Genomic DNA, 22,181 nt, shown 5'->3' on the forward strand with positions numbered 1-22,181 from the left:
GCGGCGAGGCGGAGCCCCGGCGGCCACGCCCGGCATGCTCCCGCCGGCGCCGCCGCGCTCGCCCGCCACTGCGCGCCAGTCCACCTCCGACTGCGCCCGCATGCGTACACGATCCGCCGATCGCCCAGTGTCACCCACCTGTGCTAAATGGAACTGACCAGCGTTCAATGTTAAAGAAACAAAGCTACGAGGACAAGGAAGTGAACATGGCGATACAGAGTGTTTCGAGGTACCCGAGCAGCCCGGCCGAGGCCACGGAGCCGCCGAAGGCGTCGCGAATCAGCTTCAGCGTGGCGTCCATCCTGGCGGACACGAAGGCGAGCTCGGACGAGACGGCGGAGATCCTCCGCCATCACCGCAGCATCCCCGAGTCTCCGCTGCGGCAGTCGCCGGGCGCGCAGCCCGACCTGCCGGGGGGCAAGTCGGTGTCGCCGCGGCCCTGCTCGCAGACTCCGCCGCTCAACCTGAACGTGTCAGCCACGGTCACGTCGTCGGACGAGGAGTACGAGGACTCCGTGAACCAGGAGGACTCGATAGTCGATGTGGAGGAACTGCGGAATGGGATGGCGAGCGAGGACGAGGAGCGGCCGGCGTCGGAGAAGGCGCGGCTGGTGCGGCCCACGCCGTTCAGCGCCCTGGCGGCCGCGGCCTACGGCCTGGGCTGGCCGGGCCCGCCGCCCGTCGTGCCGTCCTTCGGTCCGCTCTTCCAGTCACATTTCCCCGTTGGACATTTAACAGGTTAGTTTATACTTTTCAGTATCCACTCTTGTAGATCGATATTAGTGTGTTAATAATGTTTTGAGTCCTGCCTAAAAACCACAACTTTGCTCTCCTGTAGAAACATTTAGTTGGCATGAATGGAATTTCGTTTCGTATTAGAGTTTTGGTTTCATAATTTTATATAGGTATACTTATTTCATGCGCCCAAAGTAGGAGGTAGTTTGATTTACCTCTAGATTATTTGCTGTTAATAACGTTTTAGTTTAAAAATATGTTCAGTAGCTTGTATGTGGTTAAATATTACTGAAACTTTAGAATAGTAAGTAGGAAAAAACAGTTACATTGTCAATGTATGACGTACCTTTACAAATGTATATATTTTATTTTTGAGAAATTTGGATTTTGTTTCAACTTTAAAACTCTGCTCTGATTAGCGTCTGTAGCTCAAAGTTATTATTTCAAAATGTATTTAAATTATTTTTGTCCACATCGCTGTAGTAAAATTGACAATTGATTAGGTATTGTTTAGCATAGGTTAACATAATTTTGGTTATTTTAGCATTGTTTGATTTCCGCGTAATATTTGGCAATGATTAGATAATGTAGACGTAATTGCTTAATGAGTAATTAACACTTGTAATTTGTAATTATTTGATCAAAATAGAATACAATGCAGAATATTTCCTACTTTGGTATTTAAATAATTAACATTACCGCGTAGTACGATAAATACTTTGGGCCCGTAATACTTATTTTAATTGAGATAGAATCTGTCTGCTTTTAACACTTTAATATCAGAACCACTAAACCAATTTAGATAAATTTTGTTATAAGGATAGATTCTAGGCGTTTCCACGATAACCGATAGCCACCCGTCAACCTATAAAAACATCTGAATCATTAATTATAATAATTATAAAACTCAAATTTTCGGAACAAACAAAATTAGGGAATACCCTTATAATATAACGAAACAATAAGGAAAAAATATTTAATTAATCTAAACCGTTATAATATTTTCGCCATTATATCGCGTTTTCCTGCAATGCGTTTATTAATTAAATTATTTTCGCCATACTCAATTATGATATTAAATTATTATTAAAATTTAATTGCATTAGTTCCCGTTCTGTTTGATTAATTAAATGTTTTAATTAATATCCTCGGTTGTCACCACGTAAACAGTAACGAACGTATAAATACATAAGTATTATACGTTTTATATATTCCCTTAGTTAAATACACAAATAAATGGGTTATTAATGGCGTTGTGATTAGTAACTAGTTAACTGGTATTCTTGCAGTTAATTTACAATCAATTATTTGTATCTAATGGTTTGATTTGCATAAATACTTCGAGATATTTACACTAGTATTTAACTGATAAGGAATACGTAACAGTTACATATTATATCTGTATAATACGTACCTAGTATTAATAATCCCTACTAATATTATAAATGCGAAAGTAACTCTGTCTGTCTGTGTGTCTGTTACGCTTTCACGTCTAGACCACTGAACTGATTTTAATGAACTTTGGTACAGAGATAGAGTTAACCCTGAGAAAGAACATAGGATAGTTTTTATCCCGGACTTTTGAAGAGTTCTCTTGGAAACGCGATATAACTTACATCGACGCGGGCGAAGCCGCGGGCGAAAAGCTAGTAGGTAAATATATCAGTCGATATTGAACAGAACTATTTTTTTTGTATTATATTGAATCGTATCCAAATTCTTCGAGATTTTTATTGTATTTCATTTCAAATTTATCACCCATCGTATCGTGATCTCGTTAACCCTTCGAGAGTCGTGGCTCAAGGAACGGTGTACCGTCGAGAACAAAAGCCATACATAAATAACGGATCAGTGTTGATGCGTAAACAATAGCACATCGTATTCGACAACCGGCGTGGATCTTGCAGATTTTACGGATTCACGGATCCTGTATAAATAAGCCCCCGGCATTGGAGGGTTAAGTTACAATTTTGCGAATTTGGAAAGCTATTTGTAAAGGGTGTTTAGAATTGAATTTGTCATTGGATTATTTTGTTTTAAAGTGTGTAAATAACGAGCTTTTGAATTGAAATGATAGAATATTGTTATATACTTTCTATGTTTGTCGATTTCGATCGTTTTTATTTTTATTTTGAATAGGTCTTTAAGTTTTTTTTAGTCTACTAACGTTATTTGTTGGAAGATTAAATAACTAAGGAAATTAATTTATTCTTAAATCAGAAAACTTCTTCAATTTTCATAATAACAAATTAAATTAATTTAATTTTCAACGTATTGCCTTTAATACCTAATATCCTGTATAAATTCAAATCTTTAACGGTACTAAAATCTTTAGTAGAAATGACATTTAATTTAAAATTCATACGAGCTCCTGAGTATCGTAGCCCCGTAGGCCAATACGAGAAGCGTCCAACAAGCTTTTAAATCGATAATTTCTCATTTATTTTATCTTTGCGGAAATACACACTTTAAAAGGTACCTAAGTTTCTAACTTACCTTTTAAATATCATAATTTAAATTGCGCGTTACGTCACTCAACGTTACAATTTTTGACAAACGTTGTTACGTCATCAGCCCTTAGTCGCAACCTTTAAGCTTCGTTATATTTTTTGTTCAGATAAAGGCAAAAATGATTGTTTGATATTTTCTTATTGTCTAACTGTAGTACTTAATATCATCCTCATCATCATCATCATCATCATCTCAGCCCATAGCAGTCCACTGCTGGACGTAGGCCTCTCCATAATTTCTCCAGCGCGACCGGTTCGTTGTACTTAATATACTTTTATTTTTTTTACTCGACGTTAAAGTTAATATGTGAAACTTTAAGGAAAATATCGTGAGATAAAGAAGATTATAATTTTTGGCCATCGTGGTGATCAATACTCAATCCTCTCCTATATAGGAAGAGGCCTGTGCAACATAAATTATTGTTAAGACCTGATCATATCATATTTAATAAAATATGACAGCTATACCAATATGGCAATACACAATCATATTTATATCGTATCAACATAGAATAATATTAAATAATTGCTACAGCAACAATTATCCTCTCTATACTCGATAAATAATGCCTTATTTAGAGAATCGAGTAATTAATCGGCTGTACGTAATCGAATGCAATTTTACAGTATACTTTGTTGTTTTACTAGCTTGCAACTGCGGCGTTGCTCGTTTTTTTTAAGTGAAAACTTCTTGAGTGGCGCTGAGCACTTTTTTTGTATGGGTAAAAACATCTAAACTCGCGTCAGGGCCATGTGATGCTGATCGAAAATTAGTAAGACGAAAACAAAAGAGAAGATCTCTCTAATCTATACTTCTATACTAATATATAAAGCTGAAGAGTTTGTTTGTTTGTTTGAACGCGCTAATCGCAGGAACTACTGGTTCAAATTGAAAAAATATTTTTCTGTTGAATGGACCATTCATCGAGGAAGGTTTTAGGCTATTTACAGTATTTACCATTGTATATACGCAGACGAAGTCGCGGGCAACAGTTTGTGAAATATAAATTGTCATGTTTGTGTACGATAGCGCAATAAATGTATTGTATTCACAACGTTAATATTCGAGTTTTCACTTCTGCCGGCACTCCCAGAGTCCGTCGTTTTTTTTATTGCGATGAAATGTTGATATTTTTTCCAATAAAACATTTCCAATATTCTTAGATATTAGTGTGATTTCATGCTAAAAACATAACCCTTCCGACATAGTCGGGTAAATGAATATAAACAGTGTATTTTATTCTTGTGTATGAAGAAGTAATACACATACACATACACACAATCATTCGTTCATTTTATTATATTAGTGATATAATAATCATGAATTAAATATTACCCCTGACACAATTTCCAGGTACAATGTTAATCGATTACGGTAATCGATACCTAATATAAATCGTTTACTGAAATTTATTCGTTTCGAATAGGGAAATCGATTTGTTTTTACACTCGATGCGAACGTTTTTATCGATCAATGAACATTATTAATGATAGTTATTATGGTCGTTTAAGGAATTGTCGGAAGTTATTAAAAAACGATGTTTCATATAAAGTGGTAATTTCGTAAAGATTAATATACATTTTTGTGTGTTTCCCTAGTCTCCTAATGTAAAATTATTTCCTTTACACCCAATAGTTTCTCATTATTACTCAGTTTTTGCCTAATATTTTTTCTCACGTTTTCTGTACAATACTTCAATTTTATGCTCGATTTTACAATAAAATATCAAAAGTGTGACCACATTCGTTAATTTGAGCGATTCGTTTCGACGTTGTAGCCACGCCCGCTGTCAGCGCCAAATAAATGTACTGATGTTTCTTGCTCTTGGCACAATAGCCGAAGGACATCGACTTAAAAAAAAAGGTAAAAAAGCATTATATGGTTGCAGGTTATTCTTTTTGTAAAATATTTTTTTAAAACGGCTTCTAACCGGATAAATCGCGAAAAAGTCCTTCGTAACTTAAAACATGGCATAGAGAAACGATTACTATGATGACAGCTTATGAAACAACTATGATAATTCAATTCTCAATTCGAATAATTAGAAAATCTATTAATAGCGTCTGCGACGGTAAAACCGCAAGCCATTCTAATTTTAAATAATCCTAAAGTATAACCCTATTTTTTAAACTCCGATTTAGGAATTATTGTAAGACAGAGATGGCAATATAAATCCATAACTCCATCTCTATCCGCATACTCTGAAGACATAACCCTTCACAGAAACATAGACCTTACACACCTAACCTCAAGGTGTATTTTTATTTGTTAGTACAGAAGTGAGCATAGGTCACGAAACTCAAATGCACCCTGCGATTGCGTGTGTACATAACATTAGGCGACACATGGAGTCGCTACACGCCTATTCAATTACTGCGGGCTAATCGGCCGATACCCCAACTATCAGCGCTTTATTAGCTCCTAATGTTGTATTGTGAACGCAAATTAAGCGCTTTTGTGTTTCAAGATGGTTGTTGTGTGCGTAGTTTTATCTTGGTTTTATTGCGTTTTAGGTAGCGTGACTAAATGTTAAAATTTAGAAAGGTAAGGTTTTTGGATCAGTTGATTTCTAGTAAATATAATAATAAAAAATTTGTAATCGTTTGTAAGGATTCTCATAAATAATTAAATTTCTGCGAATCTTTTTTATACAATCAATACAATTATTTATAATCGTAATATGAAAGTTTATTAAATGTCTATATATGGGCATAACTATAACAAACATAACATTCAAAGTCGACTAAAAAAAACAAAGAAACACATATTCAAATAAGTCAACCCATTCGTTGCATGAGCACCTAACATTGAAAGTTAAACAAAGTCCAATTGAATATAATTCACTTGAATTATACAATGTCTCGTAACTTATTACTTAGCTATTACCATAAGTATAAGATTAAAAGAAAAAACTGAGGTCAGAGGGCGCGGAATAAAATTGTAAGCAAGTGTAAAGTGGAAGTCACACTGAAAGCTAGGCTAGTTGGAAAGTGACATTTCGAAGGCATTAAGTGGTATCAATTCGTTCTAATGTATGGAAGAAAAATGTCTAAGAACAGATTTTATTCAACATCAACAAAAAATCATAAGCAATTTTATTTTCGAGGAAATTAATTTCTTTGTGACCAATTTCTCTTGTGTCTCTACTGTTGGATTATTGTCTCCCACTTCTGACTGTACGATTAATCTTTAATAAAATTTAATTTAATAATTCTATCCTACTTTTGCGTTACCCGACAGGTTTCGAAATGTTTACCCATACACAAACCTTTGATAAATTGCGAACTACAACAACCATTCGTGAAGTTAAGCAAAGAAAGTGTATCATACATTGGATCGGTTATAATAACTAACTTTAGAACAATTTCTATCTTTCAATAAGCTTAGCTTTCGCTGTGACCCGCACCTTAAACGTCAGGTAACTTGAGCTGAGCTAGCTCATTTCTCGCTTCGCTACCGAGGTAAAGTAGTTCTCTATGGTACGCGATAGACTTGCAGTAGCAGTCACGTGAAACGATCTTATAACTTGAAATGATCCGTGAGTAAGTTACGTAAACTTTACAAAATGTAATAAGCCTGTACTGTAAACTAACTGAAGTATTTATGGATGAGAGGAGAATTCCTCTATTTTTGTATCGGTTAATTTCATACCTTTGCCGTGAAGTATTGGCAAATTATTTGAAGTCCTGCTTAGTCCTGTCTGATTTTTATTAAGAACATAAGAGGACCTCATGGCAGGCTCAAAAGATGGCGAGAAAGAATTCGTCCTGCTGTCCCCTTCGCACAAAACTGGCCTCTGAAAGGGGGAGGATAATAGCTGAAAATATTGATCAGAATGATTTGTATTAAACTATAAATAGATACATAATTTATTTGAAGATCTTTAATAATTGATATCCATAATCTAGCTACACTAACGGACTTACACCCTCCTTAACTTTCAGACATGTTCTGCCTTCAACTTTACTGTTTAAATGCCAAAAATTTAAACTTAAAACTGTCAGAATTTATTTACTCCTATAGATTCGACTCCTTAGTAAACATTAAAGAAAAACAAACACAACCTTGCCTTATACCTCTCACGAATAAACAAAACACAATCTTTCTTTCTATTTTCATATATTATGCAGAAAAATAGCAATTTTCCCAGTTGAAATAGCAAACATTGCAATTAATATTAGTAACTACATTTTCTAGTGTTGAGTAACATGCGAAGGGTGCTTATCATCACAACTATGGCTAAGAACTGCGCTTTATAGCAATTGCTAGTATTTGTGCTAGATTTTTTGCTTGTTTTCTTGTTCGTGTGTAGTTAGGTAGTTTAGGTACACTTTTCTTTGTTTCAAATTGTTTGCTGCGATGGTATTTATATGTGATTTGTATAATATGACGATGAGTTTGTTCTATCAGAATCGTTTTTTTTCAAGTTTCATACAGTATACAGTTTTTAATGTAAAAAGTAACAAAGATATTTGTGCTTTAATAGCCATTACTTTCTTCTTTAGATTTAATTTGTCTTTAGTGTTTCTTACACGTTATCGCAACATAAAACGCGCCTTTACACGTTTCTACAATAATCATAAAAAGTTGAACATCGCAAATAATGTTTTACACAAGTTTTGAGCGTGCCAATTGGCTGACAACCCAAAATGTCCTCGTTAAAAACATAAAGCTATAAAATAATTTGCAAATGACTAACTAAAAGTGTTCGCTGTCATGCAATCACATGTCGACACGAATCTACACTTTTTATTACCATGCACTTTTCTACTCGCCTGTACATCAGCACATTTCACACATCCTTTGATATACGACTAAAGTTTATCTACACTTTTCAAAGAAACATTTATATAAACTTTTATACGTTCGTTTCTCAGTATTTGCTAACGAAGTTACGCACAAAAAGTGTGAATTGTAAAAATCTTTGTATTGCAGGAATACGATACATTAGCTTATATCAATTGCACTTTTCCACTCGGCTGTACGTTCGCACATATTTTTTATACCCGCATAATGCTTGGGTAAGTACAGTCGCGAGCAAAGTGTAAACGGAATGCGCTCGAAGCTCGAGTTACATAACAATACATAAATTACTTTCCACTCGGTTGTACCCACATTTGTATCTAATTTTTATTTAACATAGTACAGTCGCGAGCAGTCGTTACTAAGTTGCGAATAAAAAGTGTAAGTTATACGTAGTTTACGATAGCTCGAGCGATTATGAAGCAAATGAAATATAAGGGTAGATAGTGAAACGTAATTAGCGCAAAAAGTAATTAGTTTTGCACGCACTAACAAGGTCATGTACTTCGGTACGGTGATTCAACCGCAAATTATATTTAAATGTATTGTATTTTCCGTATTCTTTTTGTATTAAAGTTAACTTAAAACTCGATGAAAATAATTGAACGACGCCACGTTTAAAAAATCATCGTCTGGAAATATCATCACCAAATAAATTTCTTGAAACAGTTAAGCGTTTTCAAGACATTCTTTAGACATTTATACTAAACTAGCTTTTCGCCCGCGGCTTCGCCCGCATCGATGTCGGTTATATTGCGTTCCCAAGAGAACTCTTCAAAAGTCCGGGATAAAAACTATCCTATGTTCTTTCTCAAGGTCAACTTTATCTCTGAACCAAATTTCATTAAAATCAGTTCAGTGGTTTAGACCTGAAAGCGTAACAGACAGACAGAGTTACTTTCGCATTTAAAATATTAGTAGGGATTTCCTAAAATCAGTTTCCTATCATAAACCTCAGAAAACAGCATCAACAATTTTACTCTCCATGAACGCTATTCAAATGAGATTACAAATTCGGTCCGCATAAAACTGGTACCTACCCGTAGCTACCTATATAAAGGTACGTTCACATTTGACCGGCTGTTTCACACACTCGACGTATCACAGAATCGCAATACAAAGGCAGGCTTGCAACTGAAAAATAAAACTACGGAAAACAGGCCCCTTATCGACGCACAATGGTCCAGGCCACAGCGACCACGCAATATTGGTAACTTTTACGAACTATAATACCATTAATACCCCTTTCCCTATTTGTTTACGACCAAGCATAATGGTCTATTAAGAATGTTAAATTGCTAACGCGAAAATGTGAGTATTCTGCTGATTAACAAAATAATTGTTTACTTAACGCTTGCGTTACATAGTTTTAATAGTCATTTGATTATGATAAGGGGTTAATAATATGGATAAGGTATTATATTGTTTCGCTTATTTTATTACCTGTATTAACCGACATTTAAATTGAGCACCTCATTTTGTTAAATTCAATTGTTCGATTCGATTTCATTCGATTGCTTTATCGATTATGAATAATAGTCGTATTAAGCTATTATTTAGAATCTATTATAAGGTCTGATATTACTTAAGTACTTTTTCAACATAACCAGTGACGTAATTGGTGCGGGTCTAAAACAAAACTGGGTGCATATTATAAGAAAAAAATGAGCTTTGATTCTAAATTAAAAAATATTAATCTGAAATATATATTTTTTACAGAACTTGCTCAAACACCCCGAGTTTTTAATACATTTTCGAGTGTTGCCATAAAATTAATACACACAATACGTACGAGAATATATTTTTATTTTAATGTTATAGATGCTAAAAAGTAACATGGCTACCGTAATTAGCAGAGCCTGTTCTTATCGCGGCCGCGTTGCGTGCCGACTGCCGAACGATCGCAATGCGCTCGTTACTCGTTAAAAATACCCAAAACTCGTTCACTTGCTACTCAAGTGCCATGAATTATCTAAAATTTTAATTTGTTTTATCTGTTCTTCGAAATGATCTTTGTGGAAAGTTATTTATTATATGTCGTTAGTTTTGTTAGATTGGTAGTATTGAGTAATGTAAAAAACAAGTTGAACGTGCTTTTAGTTTTTTTTAATAATGCGTGGAAGACTTTTTTTTAATGTTTTCTTAGTTTTCAAGGTGGTGTTTTTTTACATAGTCTACTGTGTCTCATAGCTGAGCAAGAGCCTCCTCCAAATATTTAAACAATTCACTTTTTTGAGCCACCTGTACCGCTACAACAATTTAAATTGCAAAACTATCCACAAACACTACTTCCTACATTTCCATAACATATTAAAAAAAAAAATATAAAGTCATACGACACACCGGCGCCTACGACTGACATAAAAAATCCTCATAATTCCGTCACATATCCAACCGCCTAGCTAATCTAACTACTATAGCAATCTAACGTTAATGTGGCCTAACCCTTAGCCTCAATAAACGTATCGTCCGGTTAAAAACGTCACAGTTCGCCTCGCACCACTCCCTAATGGCAATGGGTAACTTTTCAGACCATTCTATTTCACACTTATTGAGTTACACCGAGTTATCAACCAACTGATTAACCCTTTATAGTTTGTTATCGCAATCGCTGTTATTGTGGCGTAATAGAACTTCTAATTGGTTTAGCATTATGTAGTTAAGTAACTACGGTTATGTACGGCGGTTATGTAGTTTAAAGGCACGGTTTGGTTGTCTGATTTTAATAATGGGCGCGATTGAGCCAATTACTGTTTGGTAAATGTTACTGATGCCTGAGATTTAGTCTATAAATTGTAAGGGAAAAAATATTTTACTTAACTTTTATTAGTGTAGGCATGTTTTGCACCTTAACAGCGCAATTTAGATTAATGATCATATCGGTATCGACGCAACGCCGCTGACTCACTACTTATGGCCAAATGTATTGCAATCGAGTCGGCTCAGTGAAATCGAGCTAAACGTTCGAATTACAAAATTACCAACAAATAAACAAAATGAATTATTTATTTCTCTCGGATATCTAAGAGCACGAATTTGTCTCCGTCCCTAAGCTAATTAGCACTGTATAATGACATAACGCGAGCCTAAGCGTACACTTCAGTGCAAACTTAATGATAAATATATCCATATTTGTCTATCAGTATAACTGGAAAGGCTTATCGTTTCGAATGCTCTCGTTAGCGCTTGTAAACTGAAACCCCATTACTGCCACTCGAAAATACCAAATAGACACCTTAAGTCGAAAGTCGTAAGGAAGAAATCAATTTGACGCCACGTTTAAGGTCTTTTTTCGCCCGGTACGCGCACGATTGCCTCTCCTAATTGGCTCGCCATCTGTTTTAATTCATTTTGCGATAGTTTTACAAGTATTTTATTGACGCGTGGCTCCGCCTGGCGGGCGGCTGGTGTAACGAAGCGATTAATCGATTCGTTTGCGTGCGCGTCGCTCGATCGAGTACTCGAGTGCTCGGCCGAGTCAATCGCTGGATTATTCGATTTTAGAACAAATATTCCTTTAGTTTATTCTATCGTTTTGCTGAGAGTGTAGCCAATGTAGCTGTGCTTTTTGCAGTAACCATGTGCGGTCATGTTTCGCAGTTTTGATCACGAAATTGAATTTTCATTTGGAGTCATTCATTTCAATATTGTTGAATCAAAACCTGCTATTAATACACACAATATGAATAACATTAGTCATTAACTCGCTGTAGAAACTAAATAAGGCAACTTACCAGGAAATTAATCGTAATTATGTGTAGGCATGAAAAATGGCCTAGTTTCAATACCTATCACGCTATGGGAGGTCTCAGAAGATGAAACGCATAGCTCTTATACCAACTGTTTAAGATTCAAAATTACACGAAATCATATTTGCAAAGAGATAAGTCCAGTGGCACAGTCAGTGACGCGTGCTGCCATCTCTCGGACGATGACAGTAAATAATAAATCTTTAGATAACATCAGAGGCAAAGATTATACGGTACTGAGTCCTCATCACGCCATCCGTGCTTCCTGCACGGGCAAATTAGTAAAACACCTACAAACATTGTTGCCACCGATCACTCACACCCCGCACTTATTACTCAACTAATAAGGCTCAAATTCATTTGCAACCAACCATGCATGTGCAAGTAACAAATGGTCGTGTAGAACACTGAATATATTTTTAGTAGTTCGCAGAAGCGTACGCTAAAAGTTAACGCCGGTGCTTGAACGACAGAAGACAATGAACAGAACAACACAGTTTAAATGTTTAAGTGCCTAGTTAACGTACAGTTACAGTCAAACTAGAGTTATGACCTGAACCTAAACGTTCTATTTCACTGCGGAGTGAACCACACGCATTGTAAAGGCTCTTTATAAATACCTGCGCTTTCTTTCGCCCGAATTTGTAACAATTGGCCTCGACCCGCGCGTTGACCAATTAGAAACACCCATTAAAAGCATTCGGCAAACTTCGTATTTTTTCGCCGAATGCATTCTTTCACGAAAACAAGCGATGCAATTTAATCCGTCAATTTGCACCGAACAAAACCGCCACCGGTAGCCCTTTTGAAAATGGAACGCTTCAATTGAGTTTTGCGTTCTAAAAATTGGTACGTCATTAAGTGAACGTTTATTCGAAATTGTGTCGCCATAAACATTTTGTATTGTCAAAAGTAAATTGGCAATATTTAGCTGAGCTCGGTCGTATTGTGGCGCATAAAAACCTCTTTGGAGTCCCGCTAACAAAACGCAGTGTTAACGAATTCACCTGAGCCTTTAAGCCTAGTAAATAAACGGATAGAAAAACAGAATCAAGATACTTCACTTTAAAGATTGTGATCAGACAGAAAAATAACAGTTTGTATCAAAACCGCCATCTGATTTGATATTAATTCAAAGACATATTTGATACAAATTAAGATAAAAATGTAGGTTTATAGTGGCATACATCCGATTCTTGGAAAGATAGTCAAATGAAAGTCGGCTACTGTTTACACATTAAGATAATATCATCAAGCAACAGAATATAGAAAAGATGCGATAGGCCTTTTTAAAGCCATCCTATAAAATGCTATAATTTAGATGAAAGATGTTTTAAACATGCTTTCAAAGTACCACTAATAATTACAATGACATCTAATATTAATAGCATCAAAAATAATGATTAAATAATTCGTAGCTTTCATACAATTATGATTACTGTAATCCAATGATAATTTTATAACGTTGTCTTTGAATACCGCGAATATTATAATCATGCTCATAAATATGTATAATTAATATTAATTTATAATGAAAATTAAGTTTTGTAATCTGGCAACACGTGAATGACTATTATGGACGATCATTTTATTATTATGAGTTTCGAATAAAATTTTCAAATTTAATGAGTTATGTTATAATAAATTCTGTCCGATAAATTACTAATAATAATTTTAAATATTAAATTTAGTTTTTCCTTTATTATTTGGTTCGGAACTTCGGAGTTAATTAAAATGATCAAGCGAAACGAATTAGATAATTTGTCATCGAGCGCCCGCGCGGGTCTTCATTGTTGCCAGAAACATAAATTATAAATTTGAGACCTTCTTGGAAATAAGGTTGCCCATCTACGTCCAAGCAAGAATATGCATAGCTGATACAATGCCATTTAGAGCAGATTGCAAATTTCAATGCTCAATGAGTAAACGGCAGAAAAAAAACCTGTCGTCGTAAGATTGCATTTGTTTTTTGTCACATCAAAGTTTTATTTTATAAGAATTTGTTTTTTTAAAAGCTGTTTACAACTGGCGTTATGATAATCAACGTTTTAGATTTTTGTGTTCAATTAAATAAGTTTTGCTAAGCTTTGCAGAGAATGAACAAACGAAAATAACATGTTTGGTGTGTGGTGACCCCAAAATAATAGGATTTTGATCATCACAAATTAGCAAATAATTAAAAGATTTGTCAATAATTTATTCCTTTACGATTCAGTAATTATAAGTAACTTTATTATTTGCCTCCAACTTATTAGGTTATTAATTATTTTGATTGTTAAACAAGTTTTGAAAACGGTCGGATTTCTCGCGGTTTTAAGCGAATGTCACTTTAGTTTTTTTATGTGAATTATTAGTGGCCAATTAGTCAAAATGGTTATTCGATTTTTAAAACTTATTTTTTTGTTGTTGCTCTCAACTGGTTTATAACTGATTAATTATAATCGTGAACCATATCATTTAGTTTTCGTCACAACAATTATTTTTTAACGTAACAAGGGCACTTGTGTCTACAATTAAGATTAATTAAGCTAAGTAATGTTACTGAATAAGTTTAAGGACATTGGTCAGTAAATAAATGTAGGAGTAAGTAATTTACATAATGATGTCAAAAGAATATTAAGTTAAGTATTAAATAATTCGTGGCCATAATTAATTGTTCATGGTGTACGCATACCAGATTCCACGTGTGTTTCAAGGAATCCCTAATGGGCATTGGGTAGGTCTATCATTGCGCTATAGGTTTGAGGTAGGTGGCATTACGTGGGAGACCGGGAGACGTCCCGCCGAGCGACCGACGCACAAACATTAACATGTTCATTTATTAATATAGACCACAGAGTTATTGATACACAGACCCGGCAAAAAAATAATAATTTAAAATATGTCGAGCTTACTCATTATCACGTTTAAAGTAACCTTTGTTAATTAATAATTAAAAACAAACCATCAAGTTGAAGTACCAAGATATTGGGAAAGGCGCGTCTTAAGTAGGTTAAAAAAACGTTGGAAATGTCAATATTGACAGGTTTGACCTAAAAGTGTTCTCACAATAATTAATGTAGACAACTTTCACTTTTACACCAGCAACAGTTTATTGTATTTTATGTTCTAGCTACTGTTCACACGATTATCGAGTTTATCTCCAACATAATCTCGTGGAAAAACTGCATCTGACGTTTGACGGTTGTGGCGTTGACAGGTGTCATATTTTCACTGTGAGAAACAATTTGTGCGTAACATGTTTTGTCGTGTTGTTCTAATTGTGCGGCTATTATTCGATTTTTAATTGGTGTTTTGGGTTTCATGTAGGAAATAACAACTAACAACAATAAAAAAATATATTAAAGTGGAGGAAGACATTATACTGAAATATAATAATAAAGATAATATAATAATTTATGTCACGAAAGTTAACAAAGTCATATTAATTTTTAAACAACCTTAAAACATTGCATACAAATGTCTTTTACGCTGTTACCCTATCTATCCGTTATAAAGCCGTGTACACATAAAGACACCCCATGACGACTGTAGGCCGATGTTCATTGCACAGAATTATAAGGCCTTGTACAAACCAGCGCCGGTGGTGAGCAAGTCAAGTGGACCGGGATATGCAACTAATTAATATACCACTTGTCAATTACCAGCACGATATTGTAAACTATGCCTTATTCTGTATTGGACGTAGAGTTATAAATATTACAACGGAGAATGAAAAATGCATTGTATTTTTTTTGTTTCGATGTTACAATTCTGTGATGTGTAGTTGTATGATAAATATGGATTATTTTTGTATCATGGACGTTTTGTAAATATACGAATAATAATAATAAAATATTTCGGGTTTTAGACGAAAAAAAAACGGTAGTGAGAACGAATCAAATATTATAACATATAATGAGCATTCTACTTCAAAGTTATATAACAAAGTAAGAGGAAGGTTTAGCTCTCTAATTCTATTTTTATTTTGCCACTTCTAGTTTTCAGCCTATAATATTCTAAACCTTATTTAATTAAATCGTTTCAACTCACGACCGCTATGTTAGGCCATACTTGGTATGATCAAATAGACAATAATAATCAATTGTCTTAGCTAACCTATAATTAATTTATTGCATATAATTTATGCAATTATGCATATCTATTCACAGATGCTTAGGATAATTGCATGTTTGAGTTATTTATCGCCAACATTTTATACTCTGAGCATAGAAAATACGGAACTATAGATAGAGTATAGATTGCTTGTCAAAATCATTACCCTTCCTGTTGTATCGGGTAAAACGTAACATTCTAAAGGGTACATAAATCTGACAGATATGTCAGGCTTTTTAAATAGATCACTTACCTAAGCATTTTGCCAACAAAATAACTGGAAATTCATTAAAATTAATTATATTTTCCCATCAATTCATCAGCAATTGTAAATAGTAGAATCGGGGCATTGTAGTGTGACATATACAGGATGTATTATTATTAATTGCAATAATGTTTTAAATGGTTTTTAAATTAGTTGCTAAAATGCTTGTAGAATTTATAACCAGTCATTATCAGTTTAGCCTTAAGCGTATTACATAAGATTATTGCACGTCGTTTAAAAGTAATTATATTTAATGTTCGTGTTCAGAACTCAGCTATAAAAGGTCGGCTTACGTTAACAATGTAAAACATTTATGTCCGATGCCTTTTAACTATTAATAAGTCATTTAAAATCATTATAAGTCATATTAGCATTATTTATGGATGTACAACATGTAATATCCATTTCACTTTTAGTGTTGGCTATACAACTATTGTATAGGTAGTTGGTAGGTATGGTCAGCAACAAGAGTCACGCTCCTAATTATAGAAGCATTCCCAATCAATTACCGAGTATGCGCAACAAGACTGTCGCGACCGCTTCATTTGTGGTACGGTTAGCAAAAAAATAAATGATTAAATTTTATTTTTTTGATTATTTATTAGTGGTATATTGAATCAGATTGAATTTTTAGTGTTAATTGATAAAGTAGAATTCGTATTGTTAAAAATGTGATTCTATAATTTAATTACACAAGTTTCTATTCTAATAGTCCAATATGAAAAAGTGTAAATAACAAATTTTCAAAAACAAAAATCTCTGTTAAGTCACCTATTAAATCATAAAAGAGTAATAAATAGACATTAAAGAATAAACAAATCATATCCAAACACAAAAAAAACTTAACACTTAAATCAAAATTTCAAATAATAAATTCACTCCGATAAAAACAAAACATCGTTGAAAACGAAAGCAAAATGACATTTTGTGTTTAACAAGCAGTCAAACGTTGCTGTCAGGGATTGGCACCAAGCCAAAATACTAATGTCCCATTGAATAGTGCTATTTGTAAAGTGAGCGAAGCGAGACAAGTATAAACAGAGCTTGGATGTTCCGATGCTCTTAATAGATCATTTAAGGTGAGGCCATAGAACCAGCGGAATTGGTTTAGGGTAATAACTGTATTTCAAGTGTATTGAAGCAGTATTTTCGATGATGTTGCGTTTGTATTCAATGTTTAGAGATTTGGTCGGTTTAATTTTTGTGTTGTGTTAAATGTTTTAACCTTAGCTCAGTTTGCATCTATTAAACGTTATACGAGTTAATTGTAAAATGAGAGTCCGATTTGTACCCGGTTTTGGGACAAAAAAATGGTTTTTATGAAAACCTTTAAACAGCATAAAATTTATTTCTAAATCAAGATAATACCAAACAACCCGTCCACAAAAATAACATAAAAATGTATTTCATAGGTATTACTTTATCGTCTTTTATTTGGCCCGAATTAATTGCTTTGGCACTGACATCAAAGTAAAAAAAAACAAGCGATCCATGAATAATGGAACTATTCAAAAAACATCCTAAATCATCCGTCTGTTCTCTTTTAAAAAGCATAAAATCATATTTACAGCCGTTAATTATAAAAAACTATGATTCATGAAACATCTTCATCTTGAATACACTCAAAAGCGTGTAAGAAGAACTATTCATCAAATTCTATTCGTTATCAGATTCCTCTACCATAGACCCGATCTATTTCAATAATAAATAATGGTCGTATCAACGAAAAACATAAAAGACATCAGTAAATAGTTTTCCAAACATAAATTAGACGTTTAAAGGCGAAGCGATTCACTTCCGCGTTTTCTATGGCCCCTTTATGAGGTAAAGATTGAGTGCTGATGAATGGGCCGCGTTCAGGATTCCGTTTGATCACGAGATAAATATTGTGGGCGTTTTCTTAAGGAATCCGGGAACACGCGGCTAATAGCTTTAATAGTTCTTTGTTGAACATATAAATTATAGTCCATGTATCACTATATTTTTAACATTATGAACCTATTAATTTTTATACACAACATCATTTCCGATTCCCACCAATTCTATTCTGCGGTAAAAATCGGCAAATGAGTTTTTATATTTTATGTAATGATCATTGTTTACTGCTAACGACGCCGCATAATTTGTTTATATTATTCTCACTGAAATCAGAGTAAGCTTTTTCTAGATAGTTTATCGCTAATGATAACTGAATTATAAATTATAATGAGTGTTGATCTTTAAACTGCGAAGAAATTGTAGCGTTATTATTGTGAAGATAGAACTGTAGGTACTCACGGTTGTATTGCTTTTTCTAATATTACCTCTCGATCATGGATATTAAAAGAAACGTGTAATGTTAAGTATCCCGCAAGACGCAAAGAATGCCCGCCTCTCTTGTACAGACAACAAAAACGTCAAGTATACGGTGCCCGTTTAAAATATTGGAATGAATGACATACCACGCCTCGCACGATTAATGGTGGTGCGCACACAAAAAGCAAACATGCTCATTAATATATCAACTGTCTTTTTAGCAGCGCACTGAAACATTAGGTACCGTCAGCAGAAACGTGCAGGATCCGAATTGATTTCCATTTTAAATTGTCACAAAAACTCTCGGCACTTTTCATAATTCATTCTCTAGACATTCCTTGAATACAAAAAGAAAGAGACAATGATGACGATGTACAACAATGGAAAATGTATTTAAACACATTTAAAACGTCTCATATTTCTCTCGTCGCTGTGCGAGTCACAACACGGACATAATTCAGCGTTGTAACATCTGTAGTCAATATCTCTTAATACAATTAACAAGAGGACGAGAGCAGACAGTCCCATATAAGTATTTTTAAAAGAGGTAATTTAACAGCTCCCGGATAATTTCAAGAAGCAGTCCACACGTGCGCCCGCGCCGTCACATCAACTTATTATTGTGTTCTTTATTCGTTTTTCTCATTAATTATGCAAAGAATGTCGTTAAGACCTGCAGTGTTTATTAAAATTCACTGCCACCGATACTGTGAAAGAAATCGATATAAAAAGTGTGTTCGAAATGAAAATGTGGTAACTAAGTAATCTATTTACGTTGAACGGTTAAATAAAAAAAGTCATCCACTTAACTGGTGGCTGTGCATCGGGTCCCGGCTTTATTTCCGTCTTGTCGTCGGTACTTGCTTTGACGTCTGCTAAACACGACATTAATACACTTTAGCTTTTTTTCGACTGTCACATAATTTACGGTTTTTTTTACTTTACTTTTTTGTGGGCCATTAGCTATTAAGCGAGTGTACACTGTTTGACATTGGGATTAATACGTCGGCGTTTGGAGCGCCACGCTACTAATGTAATATTTTGAATGCAAATTATAAATTGTCAGTATTATTCACTCGGTTAATAGTTGTTTTATATTTTTACTTGTTTAATTTCGACAAGTTGGACTGTTTATATTCTGTACATTATTTTATTAGATAAAACCTCTGCTTGCTTTCTACGTCATTCTAAGATAATGATATGAATTATGAAGTAAAACCTCTTTGATATACGATTTATTTTGAATCGACCTTATTTAAGTGCGCATCCATTTAGCCCTAGCCGATGTCACAGTGTGTCTTATTATCCATTTACTCATTATAATGACGTGTGAACAAAATATGTGTCATAATTACAATAAAACGAAAGTCTCAACACGTGTTCGACGATCAATCAACGTTCAAAAGCATTAATTAGTACTTAAATACCAATTAGTTGATAGATAATTATGTAGGTTGGAGTCTATTAAAGCGACCGATGGAACTAATAAATATAAAATCGAGTTTTTATACAATCAAATCCAAATTACTAATAAAAACCAGAAATCAGTTGACGAAACTACTAATAGACGGACAAGATAATGAGTCAGAGGGACATAAATTTACTATCCAATCACAAATTGATTTGATTGATGAATTAAATGATCGTAAAATTACAAAACGTATTAAGCGTGCTGAGGATCATTCAGGCAATAAAAAAACTAAATCAAAAGTAATGAAACACTTGATTGATGAAAAGCAAAATGAAATAAGTCTGACTAATCATACGAGTATCATCGATGATCTTAATACTAAACGGTCTCCTACTGGTCGTTAACAAAACATTTTTCTGTTGACGTATCTTGATAGAGTGGGCGTTAATCAATTCTTCTCCAACCAGCTGCGGCAATAAAGTCAACGATTTGCGTACTAATACGCTTGTTTTCGTCGCTAAATAAGTTTAAAAATTACCTCGTCGAGATTTTATCGGGATCGGATCGCGGTTCGTTTCCTTTAGCCTTTATTTTATATGAGTTTTATTATGCGATTTATTAATCCAGCCGAGGAACGGAGCGGCATTCCGATCGTCATTCGGCTGCTTTTGTGTTATTGAGATGTAACAGCAAAGCTCGTGCTATTCATACTTGCGCAGCGTCGCCTACAGATAAACGGTCTCGTTTATCATTCATAATATTCTTTCAATTTCCATCTAGGGTTATTTCAAAACCATTTCGAGCAAGAAAAATGTGATCGGATGAGAAAACTGGAGGCTTAATGGGTTATTAATTAGTCGTTAAATACTTGCTGAGGAAACCGAAGCGTTTGCATTTCGAGATCCACTTTAGAATATTAATGCATATTCCGAACGTTATCTGTCGTATGCATCACTAAATCTTTGAAACCAATCTCTTATGACACATAACACAAAGGCTGCGAAACATCATTAGCAATCGTTCCGTTTACAAATTACCCTTATTAATTTTGATTGCTCAGAATTTTATGTGATTGCATTCTGTGTTCGAGTTATTTGGTTCAAGTTTTATATGTCTGACAATATGTTTCTTTGTTATAGATGCTAATGGCGAGCCAGCGAAGCTAAAATGCAATCTGCGCAAACACAAGCCTAATCGCAAGCCGCGGACCCCATTCACCGCACAACAACTGCGCGCGCTAGAAAGCAAGTTCGTCGACAAACAATACTTGAGCATTGCCGAGAGGGCCGAGTTCTCTTCGTCACTCGGACTATCTGAAACACAGGTTAGCATTGAATACCTTTTACGTACCGAGGGCACGACAATTTTGTGTTCTTTCCTCACATCTCACTTATCAAAGTAAATTAAAAGATGCAGACAGAATTTAAATCATAAAACATGTGTGCCTAATTTGAAATTTTAATAGAGTTAAAAAATAACACTATCATATTTTGTCTACAGGTAAAAATCTGGTTCCAAAACCGAAGAGCGAAAGCAAAGCGCGTCCAAGAGGCGGAGATCGAGAAGCTCAAAATGGCGCAGTTTTCTCGTCACCCCCACCACTTGTACCCCCACCCCGCGCTGCAGCAGTACTTCCACCCGCACCACCTGATGGCCGGGGGCCGGCCCCTGCCTCCCATGGGGCTGCCGCCGCCACACCTCACCATGGTCCAACCACCTGTGTCCAGCTCACCGTCCCCCAACACGCAGACTAACCAACAGTGAAACAAAAGACATTAAAACACGTGTGAACCTAAACAATCGAGTGAATTCCGAAATATTTAAGTTAAAGTTTTTCTCCTGTCGCTACCTGCGGCTGTGAGTGCGGTGTATCGGACTTGAACTTCTCCAAGTTGTAAATTATTTTGTAAATATAGATTAATGGGTTTAGACAATACTGTGTATTTAGAATAATGTTCTTATAATTTTACTGATAATTACGTCATAGGTATCCTTTACCTTATTACCAAAATTTAATTTGACCTATTTTCAGTACAAAATTCGTTCACCACATTTTCGAATTCAATATTATTTCAAATATTGTTGTAAATAGGATTTTATTTTGTAAATTGTTACATTTATTCTGTAGTTAAATATATATTACTTTGATATTGACGTATTGTTTTATTATTTACCTTTTTACATTTAATTACGTACATTATAATTATTAATATTTACGTTCATAATTACGTATTTGTCGATAAGAATGATTTTCAGAATGACCTATCGATAATAGTGGCAGACGTGATTAAAATACAAATATAAAGTGCCCATAACC

The 22,181-nt window shown here is 34.7% G+C and overlaps 1 protein-coding gene across 1 annotated transcript; it reads left to right on the plus strand.

The window, feature by feature from the left end:
- Nucleotides 1–52: 52 nt before the first annotated feature.
- Nucleotides 53–21,943, plus strand: LOC113495183 (muscle segmentation homeobox-like). Its single transcript, XM_026873792.1, has 3 exons — nt 53–738; nt 21,004–21,188; nt 21,365–21,943. Exons 1-3 carry the CDS (start codon nt 168–170, stop codon nt 21,626–21,628), a joined length of 1,020 nt encoding a protein of 339 aa, XP_026729593.1. The 5' UTR covers nt 53–167; the 3' UTR covers nt 21,629–21,943.
- Nucleotides 21,944–22,181: the final 238 nt, after the last annotated feature.

This window comes from Trichoplusia ni, chromosome 6 (assembly GCF_003590095.1).
Source record: "Trichoplusia ni isolate ovarian cell line Hi5 chromosome 6, tn1, whole genome shotgun sequence".
NCBI lineage: Eukaryota > Metazoa > Arthropoda > Insecta > Lepidoptera > Noctuidae > Trichoplusia > Trichoplusia ni.